Raw genomic sequence first — 12,746 nt, forward strand, 5'->3', positions numbered from 1 at the left:
CCTGGCCCTCAATGCAATCTGTATGAATGCACATAGAGACACTGCTACTTCTGCTGCAGCTCTGCCAACCTTTAAGAATATTAAAAAATATTCTTGACTCAGAATGTGTGAGCACACATTCAGGGGGCATTCCTGCTGCAGGGTATGCAGGCGGTCAGTCCCTACAGAGCATCACCAGGTGCATCTGCAGTGGTGAGACAGCTGCTCCTCTTACCCAAGTGTGGTAGCCACACACAGGAGAGTTCTGATGACAAGATTGATGGAGAAAGAAAACATTAAAGTCAACTGGGCATTTATATTTGCGTTGGGTGTTCCATTTCTGGTATGTGGAACTTTACACAGCTCTTACAAAGAAAGGAGGAGAGAAGAAGTTTCTGATTGGTAAAGCTTTGCCCTGCTGATTTAGATTGTATTAGTAAGACTAATGAAACCTGAGTCAGGATGCCAGAATGAAACTCAGGTTTCATTAGTCTTACTAATATGGTCTAAATCAATGAATTTAATTCATCTAATCAATGAATGAAACTCAGACCTACAGCAGGCATCAGAAGAGCTACTGAGTGTCATAATGATCTTAGACAAAATAGAAACAGAATTTAGGGATTAAAAAATGATACAGCAAATATGTGTTTTCTTGGTAATGTATTTTGGGTAATCTCCAAATGGAATGTGTGAGCATTAAAGTATTAAATCCTTAAAAACCCTTCAGGGGTAGGAACATTAACACTGATCACACACCATTTACACCTCATTGTCATATTTCCTTGAAATCTACACTATGGCTCAGGACAACTACCTGCAGCATAAGGAAATGACAACAAAGTTGCTGAAATTCTTACTACATTATGCAAGACATGGGCCCAAATTCACCCTTATTCCTTGAATATCCAGGCACTGTTGCTTGTAACATACCAAGCTCCTAGGAATGCAGGTTTCCCCCTCTCTGTACATACCAGCTTTTGTCCTGACAGGACTTCCAGGAGCGCCATCAAGATTTTGCCATCTTGTATATCAATAAACAAGTCTTTCACTTTCAAAGGAGGCTTGCACTGCAAAGAAAAGAAACCAGGTAGTTTTTAAAACACTGCTTTTTGATAAATCATCATGATTTCAGAGAGATGGAAGGAGAATTTTACAAGACAGAGATACAAGAAGTAAATCATAGCCTGCTGTAAGAAAGAGCTGATTGTTCTTCACATTGGTGGCAGTTTTGACCTATGAATGTTGGAGCTAAAACTGAAATCAGACAAGGACTGATTCCAGATTTCCCATAACAGAATCTAACCCTAAATACTCTGCCTAAGAAATAACCACCCAGGGCTTGGGTGCTGATCCCCCAGACTAAGACACATCAAGAAGCAAATACCACTTTGTGCAGAAATAAGCCCATGATCCAGCCAGCCACAATGTCCCTTCTCATGTTAAAGGCTTCTAGTGGTGCCATTCTGTCTCCCAGCATTTTCTAAGTACTTTGAAAAGCAACTTCTTGTATTGTGTCTCTCTTTTCTCAGCAAACTCCTCCAAAGAGAACCATCTCTCCTCACTTCACTATGGTGTTGGTAGATGTGTGCACTTCAAGGCACACAGCCAAGCTCAGCCCTTAGGGGTAGTCCCAGCTGCAGCAATTGCAGTCTGCTCAGGTGCCACTCACTCACGTGTCCCTAAAGAACCCAATCTTTTCATCTTTGGTTGGGCAATGCACTTCTGTTCGATTCAGCACTGCTCCTGACAAACTGGGACCACACATTTTCATTACTGATCTTTCATCTAGCCAAGAGACTAAACAATGCCCCATGAAATAAAGCAAAATATCTTTCCTTTCAAAATTAAATAACTTATCTGAAAGACTAAACCCCAAACACTTTCTATTCTTTCAGTACTTAAAGCAAGAATAAACAGAGCTCAGAAATTCAGACTACTCCAAATTATCCCATGATCAGCAGAGCCAGATGCTCTCAAGAGATGACCCAAGAAGGATCACACCAAAAGTTTCCTGAAGAAGTACAAGAAGACTTCATTGCTGCCTCTGAAAAAAAGAAGCCACTGTGCAAGAAGTGCCTCTTTGAGGATAAAGGCAGAAGACATCTTTCTCAGTGAGTCTCCTCAGGGAATCACCTGTAATTAGAGACAGCTTCAGTGAAGCTGTCATTGTTTACATGGTTATGGTTATTACACCACTTCCAGGAAATGCATTAATAAAGCAAAAGGCTTTCACCCTTTCTCCAGAAAAGCATTTTTATTTGTTGACTCAGAGAGGAAAAAAAAATTTGTATTCACTCCAGAGAAAGCTGACCTGCCCACAAAGGTTCTAAGACTTCATATGCCTGGCACACCAGAATTAACAGCACCCTTTCAGCCTTTTTCAGCCCTTTTCCTTCGGTAAATCAAAGACGTTCTTTGCAGTCACATATTTGACAACCCTTTCTGACAAGTTCCAAACCTACAGTTAGTTTAAAGCCCTAGAGCCTGATTCATGAAGGCATCATGTAACACTGTCTTCGTTCTGAGAGGCCCTTGGGAGTAATTGCTAGTCAAAACATTTCCAACTAGCCTTATTCTGATTTTCCAGTGAGATTTAGGAGGATCCCTTTATGCCTTCAAAAACACTCACTGCAGAGTAGTGGACTTAAGCAACTCTATATGTGATGCTTTTCTTCTAAAACCCTTTTACTGTGTCTGGAATGCAATCACTTCTCAAGAACTACTAAACTGAGAGTCAGCCCAAACCTAGTCCCACTCTGTACTTTTTGAAATTTAACTGCACTTACTAAAGCATTGTGAAGCTCAATCACCAGTCTGAGTAGATCATAAAGCTGGTCTCATTCTTAGATCCTGCACTAAGCATTGCTGCTGTCTGATTAATATCAGGATTTTTTTTTCTCTTTTCAACTTCAACACCAAAAAAAATCTCTGTGTGACAAACTACTCAGGAGAGGTAGCACTTACCTACTATAAATAAGAACAGTATCTTAGGTTTAAGAGCCATACTATGGTGTCATTAAGAAACAATTACAACTTAAAGATATGATGTCCAAACATTAGCTCTCTGATGTAAGTGGATATGTGAAAATTCCATCATATTGCCCCCAATAACATGACTGATAAGGAATTACTGTTTTCCATCTTCAGATCTGGGATGAAGACAGGTTCTGAAGAACAGCTTTCTTTAGCCATGATTCCTTAGATGTTCAAACTTCCAGTTCAGAGAAGAACACAGGTATCATCATCTCAGAGCCTCAAACATATTTGATTTTAAGTGGGTGCATTCTATGGGAAAATTCTACCCTCATGGTAACAGGCAATGGCATTAAAGATTTCAATGCACCTGAGATGATAAAAGCCAGTCAAGCTTTCATTGTGCCTGGAAATGAAGTTTAATTAATACAGAAACAGGCTTTGAGCTTCCACTCATTCTCCCCCAAAATGTGCACAGATGTCAACTTTGTTTCTAAAATTTAACTACTTTAGAGGAGTTAACTGCAATCTGTCTATAGCTATGTTCTTGTATCACAATATCAAGACTGTTTGTCAGTCTTACCTTTCCCAAGTGCAGGTTTATCCATCTGGTAAAGGTCCTCTTCTGTACATTTTCACGTTCAACTAGAAATATCAGAAACAAAAAACAGCACTTAACCTTCCAGAAGAGGGAAAACTGGTAGTAAATTTCAAAAACTGATGCACAAAAGAGTTAGAATTCATAAGAACTTGGTGAATAAAATGAATATATTCTATATCAGAAGATATGAGGTCCAGTTTCAGTGTTTTATTCAATTTCTTTGACCAGACATGGGCTGTACACTTGTAGATGCATTTAAAATGCAGGAGGAAGGAATTTCTTAGTTTTGCAATCTTCAGTGTTCAGCTTCTGCGAGGTGAACATTTATGTGCTGTGCCAGCTGTCCAGTGTTGTCACTCTCTGAGCTTGACCCTTCTGTGTCAATTTATAGGATTATTGCTCCGACACCCTCATGCAAATTGGGCTGGAGTGGATTCCAATGTATTTGCATGCCCAGGGAAACAGGACCAACACAGCAATTTTGTCTTCATTCTTATGAATGGAAAAGCCTCATGAAATCCCATCTTCCCAGTCTCTTAACCAGTGATTTAGAATCAAAATTCCAAGTCCCCAGGCTGAAGAATCATTTTATTTATATTGCAATACGACTAGGAGTGCTTGTCCTCGCCAGAACTGTGCTGTACAAACAGCTCTTGGGCCAGCTGAGGAGTTTTTAATCACATCTGCCATTTCCTGAATCCATTTCCATAGTGAACTATGGCAAGAGTGTAAGGGGAATCATATTACTGACCAGCTTTCATTTACCTTCTAATATAAAAGAGTAAACTATATATTTAATATAAATGAAGTAGAATGTCAAAGCAATATTTCACTTTAAAGAAAATTATTCTCAAGTGGTTACCAAGTTTCACTTGAATTAAGGAAATCTGGCAATTTATGAACAAAACCCATTAAAACTAGTAATATGCTAGTATTTCAATTTACTCACAGAGCATATCAAATATATTTTAAAACCATTTTGTGTTTCTTCAGCCCTACAAAAACAGCTAACCTATCTACTGGGAAATCACATTCTGAAAAAGTCTGGGTTGCTTTTATTGGTCAGATTGATTACAGGCCAAGCAGTAGCTTCTGTAAATCAAATTTTAATATTGTTCTTTTTGATCATTTGAACCAAAGGGTCAGCAGCCTCTAATCATGTGTATAACTGTTTTCCTTATTTTGATGCAGTGGAATAGAGCTTTTCAGCATGAAGTACATCTGTCACTGATGTCCATTCAGGCCTTTTAAGACGTCTTATTCCATAAAACCTGATTTTCTCCAAGATTGGTTAAAAAAAGTCATTACCCTTTAAGTGCTTTAGAAAACATAGAAAATGCCAAACTAATTATTGCTGTTGGCTTTTCTTTTAAAATTTCTTAGAAGAATGTGCAAAGATTTGAAACAGCTCTCTCCAAATGAAACTGTAAATTATATTAGGGCTCCGGAGTGTCTGTAAAAAACAGCCACAGCATTTACCACCTACAAATCTCAAAGTACAATAAACTGAGAGATGTGTCACATATTTCTTGGGCTTTGCTTTCTTCAGCACCTCAGCCTCAGAACCGGGTTTCCATGCACTCACTCCCACAGCCAGGGCTGAGCAGCAGAAGTGCTGTGTGTCACCCAGGGTGTAACTTCGACAATCGAGCTGTTAAAATTAACCTTGGACAGTGGGTGGAGGTTAAGCCAGAATTATTCCCAGATATGCTTCTTTCTGTTCAAATACAGGTGTACAGAACAGGCAGAGGAGCTAGCAGTAGGCAGCAGGGCAACCCATTAAACTTGTCTGAAATGCTGAGGAATGCTTGGATGGGCACCAGTGCCAGGCTTCAGAAAAGAAAAAGGGGACCTTATCAAATGGGCTGGATACACAGATTTCCAATGTCAACCAAAATCAAAAAGGAAACACAGAAAGGTTCGCAGAAGCAACTACAGTGTTTTCTGGTCTCATCAGTGGCTTGGTTTCTTGTCATATTTTTCACCAGTCACTTTGGCAACCTTCACTTTAAGTGTAAATAAGGATGCAAAAGAGAGCTGTGTTTATTTACAGATCATCCATAAAACTGAGCACACACTGGCTCCTAATTTTGCTGCAGAAATTCTGCCATGATGCAAATCAGGAGTTGCACATATGCCTCAAAGGATGGGTGAGCCAAGCTGGTATTACTGCTTTGGGAAGCTCACACACCAAACATTAAAAAAAGGCACATTCAGGAAGGCACTTGCATACATAGACAGGTTTCTGAGATGAATTTGTCTCTATGGCAAACAGCTTCTTTCCAGAAGAGTGATGACCCCAGAATGGGCACTATTTGATTCTGTAAAATTCTAAAGGAACAGTAACTGGAAGGGGAAGAGGAAAGGAGAGGAAATGTGTTTATAAAATCCCTACGGCACACAAACCCCTAATGCAGTCCATATGCTCAATGGCAGATTTAATGGGAAAGTTCAGCACAGGTATTTACTGGTGTGTGCCTTTAACTGCTATTCTGCTCCAGCACTGTGGACCTCCCAGTTTCAGTACAGCCCCTCCTCTCTACAATCCTTTCATTTAAGAGGATTGTAGAGACTCTATAAACTTTATGCAGTTTCTATACATTAAATGGAATCTTTTTTTCTCTTTCACACCTAATATTATATGAAAGTGAAGAAAATCATTCAAGTCCAAAGTTCCTATACTTACGTATATAGTTTACTAAAACTGCACTGTGTTTACTGGGCAGCTAGAGAGCAATAACACTATTATAAAATAATAATTACCCCCACCATATGGCTGGCCCCTAAACAAATCCTACACTGGGAAAGAAGGATGCCTGCTGTGAGGATTGAATTGAAAGATGGAAGGTAAAAAGTCAGGAATTGCCTTTTTGATTCAGCTCAGCTCAGACCTTGATATAAGAGAAAAATTATAGAGACAAATTCTGACCACTCACAGAATCTGGGTCTTCCACACTCTTCCAGGAAGCCCAACTACAACATGCTTTCACAGGAGGGTGTAAGAGGCACAATGTTTTTATCAAAGTGCATGGGTAGGCACTGACAGGCATAAACTGCAATAATTTAGAGGGAAAGAAGTCACTGGAGAAGAGAAAGGTGTACTGTTAGGATTGGGTGTACCCTATTGTATAACCCACACAGTTCTCTGTGCCACAGCTGTGTCCTGGAGGACAGCAGAATTTGGCTCAGCCCCAGTAACTGCACCCTAGTCAGTATTCAATACTCACAAAGAAATACTGCTTCATAAAATCTTATGGCAAAGGCAACTAGCTCCTCAAAGAGTAAAACTAAGCTACTTCAAAAACCACTTGGGCAAAACTCAGGGTTAAGCTGCTAATGCACAAGGGAGTTCTGCTGCTTTCCTGTGTGGCACTATTTCCTTCCCCACCAGTCTAGAAATTCCATGGGCATTTGCTAATGCCATTTCTCCCCCTCCCAAATGTCCTCAAAGGTCACTACTGTTTGCATCACCTGCAGGAAGCCAATCCCTAAGAGCCTCTATGTTCAACAGCAAACTGGAGATAGCAAATATTGATTTGCTTCTATATACTATTTATTCTGTTGTTGTAGAACCAGTTATGAATAATCCTCTGAGGCACACCACCATGGGGCTGGGCACTTCGAGGAACCATGAAACATGGAAGCTGATTTGAGTAGAACACTTGTTGGTGTATAATTACATAGTTTCAGGAAACTGCTTGATTTGCATGTATGGGTATTACTCCCAAAGCAAAGCAGAAGGTCACTTAAATTTGCTTCCAAACCTATTAGCATTTCATCTAGGATATTATCATCAAATGATGTTAAAACCTTCACAACAGGCCAAGCTGGCTTGTAGATCCACTTACAACTTACCTTCCAGACATCTTGCCAAGTTCCAGTTTTGTAATTAGCACAAAATCCACCTTCCTTCTTTCTACCACAAGCTCAGCCTCTATAGATACACCCACCATTAACAAGAAGCAAGTCTTCCAGATGGAAATGCTGGTGTTGGCCATCTAACTGTGACAGAGGATGCTTTAACCACCCTTGGCTGCAGAGGCAATAACTTGCCAGGATAATCACCCCATATTCACTTCATAAGTACCCAGTGGCCACCACAGAACCAGTTCCTAATGTGCATGGCTCTGGATGTATCCCAGCATTTGCCAATGTCTTTGATCAGGAGAAAATGACACTTCTTATTACACAACAAAAACAGATGGGGAAATGTATGATAATTAAATACTACAGCCTAACTCCAAAGTGGAACATGGTTCAGACACCCTAAGTCTTGGGAAATGCAAATTCCTCTCCTTCTGCCTTCCTCACCCCCAAACTCATAGAGTTCATAGAGTTAAGCAATCAATCAGTCTCTAATGAACACACATTGAACAATCCACTTTTGATTTCCAGGCCACTAAATAAAATGAGAACTGGATTTTAAACTGGGTGTTCCTGCACTGTGACACAACTTAGGTACTTCTGATTACTAGGCATCATACTAAAAAATCTGAATACTCCTTTCTCTGCAAACAGTGTTCACAAAGGAAGCCAGACTGACATATTAGAAAATGGATTTTACCTAAAAATGCTCATTTGAGATGATGATAGATGCAAGAAATTGCCTACAGGAAATAAAGCCCATGCCATTAGTTAGAGTACATGGTCAGGCACTGGATGCAGGATGCTGATGACAGATACCAGATACAGACAACCCATGGGAAGTACAGATCCTTGTCCAAGAGACCTTCTACTGTTCAAATACAATACAAGGACAAAGTTCAGGTGCACAGCCCAAGGACAGAGCACATGTAAGCAACACATCTGGCACAGGGAGGATGATTAAAGGTGTACTGTAACAGAAGGAAAAGGGGGAGAGCAGGAGAGACTGGGTGTGGGGGTAGCAACTGACAGGAAAAAACTGGAGAGTTTAACATTAAATGTGTAAAGTAGGGCAGGGAAAAGTGCAATTAAATTTTGTACTTTTGTTTCATGTCAACACAGAGTTACATTAAACACATTGAACTATGAATGCTCAGAGACATAATTTCTATTAAATGTTTTCACAAGAGGATGAAAAAACAGCTCAAAACATTCCTCTCATATATTTGGTGCAGTCCAGCAACACTGCTCTGTGAATACTCAGTACTTGCACATAAAAATCTCCATATTTGTAGGAGTGTGAATTTTAAAGGCATAATCAAAATATAAGGAAAAATTTTAGCCAAATTGCCCACAAAATTAATTTTATAAGCTTATGAATTCCTGTGAATTCTGTATTTTCCTTGTGCTTAAGAAATCCCCAAACAGCTTAGAAGATTAATATAAATTTTCTGTTTGATCTATACAGGGGTTGGAGGCTTTGTTGTGTACCATATGCCAATTTGATGTAATCTGGAGCACATGAAATATTAAATCTTAAAAACCCTGGTTTTCTAAAGCAAACATTAACTACACTATATAACATGAGTCCGCTCTCAAGTTACCTCTTATGAACAGGGCCTCTAAGCCCTCCAGATGAAGTTGTTAAGTTAATTGTTTGTTGAAACTGACCCATTTATTAGGGTCCTTATTAAATTTCTATGGCAGGTGTTGAAAGCTTGAGGCTTTTTCATTCCATCAAAGTTGCAGAGTCCAAGTCTTATTGGTTCAAAATTCTTTAAAACTCAGGTTGGTGCTGCAGAACACAAACATTGTAAGATCCCAAGCATTACATTTTCATTAGCTGCAGCTAAACAGGTTTCTTTTGGACTTCAGTGTCTGGCTATAGCAAAATATTTACTGCAGCAATTGGTATATTAAGATTACATGCACCAGACAAATACTACAAGATGAATATGAGATTTCTAAAAAACTCTTAGTGCTTCAATCCTCATAATGTCTGAGACAGATGTTTCTCTTGCCAAAGAATTAGATGAATTTACTTGTAAATTCTATTGGGCTTTGGAAGAGAAATCCTGCATAAAATATTACTATTAGAGCTGATCAAAATAGCTTCCAATAAGAGGGATTTATATTTTCCCTTGAAAACTAATTTAGTAGTGGCAGATGGTAAAGATTCCCCTCCGTGTACCCTTCAACCACAAAGCAAACATCTTTGTTCACATTACTCTTTATATACATGGGAAATGTTATTGAAAAGAATAACAAAATTTCTCATTTACATACCAGGAATGTTATGAAACAAAATCTGACAAGGTTAAAAGAGAGAAATGCAATTCTGTTCTGAACACTGAATGAAACAGACATCAGTGTATACCGTGAAGATTGCTGGACTCAAATAAAGTATTAACCAGGTTAAATTCAACAGGTTTGAAATTGATCTAAAAAGTGACTTAAGTGTTGATCCAGCAAGGGGTTTTCAGGCTGTGCAGGACACCTCTTGTGGTTTATTACACACTGTTCAAGGACCATAATACCTCCTTCTGTGTATGAAATGAAACAGGGTTTGCTGTTACCAGCAGGTGCCATTAGGAGAAATGCAACAACAACCAATAACGCTGTGGTTCAAGAGTTGTTCCTCATCCTGAGTTCCTGATGTTCCAGTGCTGCTTGCTGCACTGGTACTGGCTTCTCCAAATGGTTCACCTCCCGGGACTGAGGTCCCCAGCTTTGCAGTGGGCAAAATATCCCACCCCTGTCATTGCTGGCATATTGAACTCTGCTTTAAAGCACAATGCTTAACTTCAATTTCAACCTCTTGCACCTTTTCTACCTACTTGAGTATATTTAATCAGATCCTCTGTACTTGCTCAAAAATAAAATCAGGAGCACCCCTCTGAAACTAACAAAATCATAGTTGCCACGTTCAGCCAGGTACCAGTTAGCACTATCTTCTTATCAGTTAGAGAAATTGCTCTTGAATAAAATTCACATTGACATGGTTTTACCAGCACAGACCTTTCCCTCCCACATGGAGCAGTAGGTCCCACAACCATATCAGCATCTGTATCAGTATTCCATGTATCACTTCTAATTGATCCCTGGAAAGATCTGCATTCTTAGCTTGTGGCATCTAAAATGAAAAATACATCATCCTCCAGAAACCATCCTACATCCAGCAAGTAAGGGCTAGTCACAGAGTCCAGTCCATTCCATCTCCGCTTTGCATTTACCTTTATTTGTTATGGCAAACCTAGAAAGCTTCAACTGTGAAGCATTCCTTATTCTTCACATTTTTTCATTCCTAGAGAGGAAAAAAAAGCCTTTTGGCTGGTTAACTTTGTTGAAACATCAAAATCTGAAATGCAGTAAGATATTCTGCTATACATCATATCTGACAACAGTGCTAAAGCCTGAATAATTTGAGATGAGCAAAGAAGCCAAACAAAACCCACATTATGTTTCAGGGATATTTCTTGACACTCAGAATCAGATGAGAACTAGCACATGGCCAGAGCCCCACTGTTTCCTATATTTGTCAGTTAATGTTAACAGGTTGGTGTTTAGCTGTATTTTTATGCACTTGAAACCATTGTAATTAAATCTGAGAGTAGAATGAAGAAAACACACGAGCAGGGGACTGGCAACACATCCACTTTCCACAGAAGAGTCCCAGGCAGTTTCCTGAGCTTCTTTAGACAAATCAGTCTTTAACTCTCCCTGTCATTAACTAGGACCTTTAAAGCACCACAGAAAGGCTGAGAAGACAACTGCCAGAGGCACATTATCATCTTTGGAATTTGCCTTTACCTGTGGGAAACTTAAAAGACAGAAGTTTCATTTTCTAAAATCAGGTAAGGAAAGGCAACCATGAACATGTCACAGAACTACCTTGCAAAAGCCCTGAAATCACAAAGAATTGCTTGCTGGGGTGCTGGTGGCTTCTGGATTTCGCTTTTCTGCTTCCCCCACTGTCCCCAAACAACTCGAGATTACCTGGCCAATACATCATCCAAACCAAGGAATGCTTACAAAGCCTTCTGGACACAACAGCACTAGAAGAGGTTCAGAAGTAAAACTTAGTTATATATTTGCAGAACTGAAAGAGCCAGAAAGAGTAACCCAGTGCAGGGACCACCAAAACCTAGCGGTGTGCTCAAGAAATGGAGTGGCCTTGTGTGGATATGCAGAATCCAGAGCCACGCTGCCTACTGCCTCTATCCCACTTACTCTTCCTTTTAATGTCTCTTATCAAAGCCAATAAGCAGCACAGAAGAAATAGAGTGAGGAGCATGGTAATCAGGTGAATATTAGAGACATGCAGAAATACATGCAACTCTAAGAGCAAAAGATTGAAGAGATTTATGGAGATTAATATTTACTAGAGAAAAATCCTCTGGCTTTGGAGGAATAAGCAGATGCTTTGTTCATTGTGGGCCAGACATGTGATCTGAAGTAGAGGGTACAAGCCTCTTTTGGAGGGACAGAGAAGAACACAAAACCAAAAAACAGTGTAAGAGGTGGGAGCTACACTATATAAGGTGCTGTATTGCAGTGCAAGGCAACCACCATTCAAAAATGGATGAAGGCAGACCATAGGCTGCCAAAGTTAGGTTAAAATGGATAAAAAGCTGAACTACAGTAGAAATCCTTTTTAGGATGCATTTTATAAAATGCAAGAGCCTAGCATACTCAGTATGCAGTACCAGTACATACTCCTGAGAAGCTGCCATTTGACTTGAATGACCTGTTGGGAGGTATTCTAGGAGCTTCAAGAGTTACTCCTGCTTTTCTAGAAAGGGTGGCTGCCACAGAAGAAGTTACAGGCAGACTAAGGACAGCAAAATTCTGAGTGTTCAGTGAAGTTCAGTGAAGTCAATCATGCAGTCTCCCCCTGAAGATCCCAAGCCTGGCCCCTCTAGCACTAACACAGGCTGTGTGGGCAGCACAGCAGAAAGCCTGGTTCCCTCTGCACCCTGGTGAGCACTGCTTTAGGTAGCACAGGGAATTGTGAGCTGAAAGTCCTGAGTATTATTCAAAAGTGAGCAGAGAAATTACTTTTGTGAAATCAGCAGCAGTCTTTCCTTTGCTCCAGCAGGCTTAAGACCAGGTTATAATGTATGAACATAGTTCAGAAATAATATTGGCACAGCTTACCAATTAATCAAAACTAGAAGGTGTCAGACAAAATCTTGGACTGGGTTTGGATTAAGGCCTGCAGTAACACTCAGAATCCCAGTTTTCCCTGAGTCTCACAGAATGTGGAAATGCAGCCCTCAAGTGACTCACTGATGCTCTTGTGGAGCTCCACTTTTTTAGCTATGTG

At 39.9% G+C, this 12,746-nt stretch overlaps 1 protein-coding gene across 2 annotated transcripts in view; it reads right to left on the reverse strand.

Annotated features, from left to right (window-relative positions):
- CLMN (calmin) overlaps positions 1 to 12,746 on the reverse strand; it is a 76,162-nt gene that overhangs the window by 22,069 nt on the left and 41,347 nt on the right. For both annotated transcript variants that reach the window (XM_066553028.1, XM_066553027.1), the window contains exons 2-3: positions 3,539 to 3,600; positions 954 to 1,049 (exon numbers count right to left, since the gene is read on the reverse strand). In XM_066553028.1, coding sequence (XP_066409125.1) covers positions 954 to 1,049; positions 3,539 to 3,600 — 158 coding nt within the window. The remainder of the gene's footprint in view (positions 1 to 953; positions 1,050 to 3,538; positions 3,601 to 12,746) is intronic.

The sequence above is a fragment of the Molothrus aeneus genome, chromosome 6 (genome assembly GCF_037042795.1).
Source record: "Molothrus aeneus isolate 106 chromosome 6, BPBGC_Maene_1.0, whole genome shotgun sequence".
Lineage (NCBI taxonomy): Eukaryota > Metazoa > Chordata > Aves > Passeriformes > Icteridae > Molothrus > Molothrus aeneus.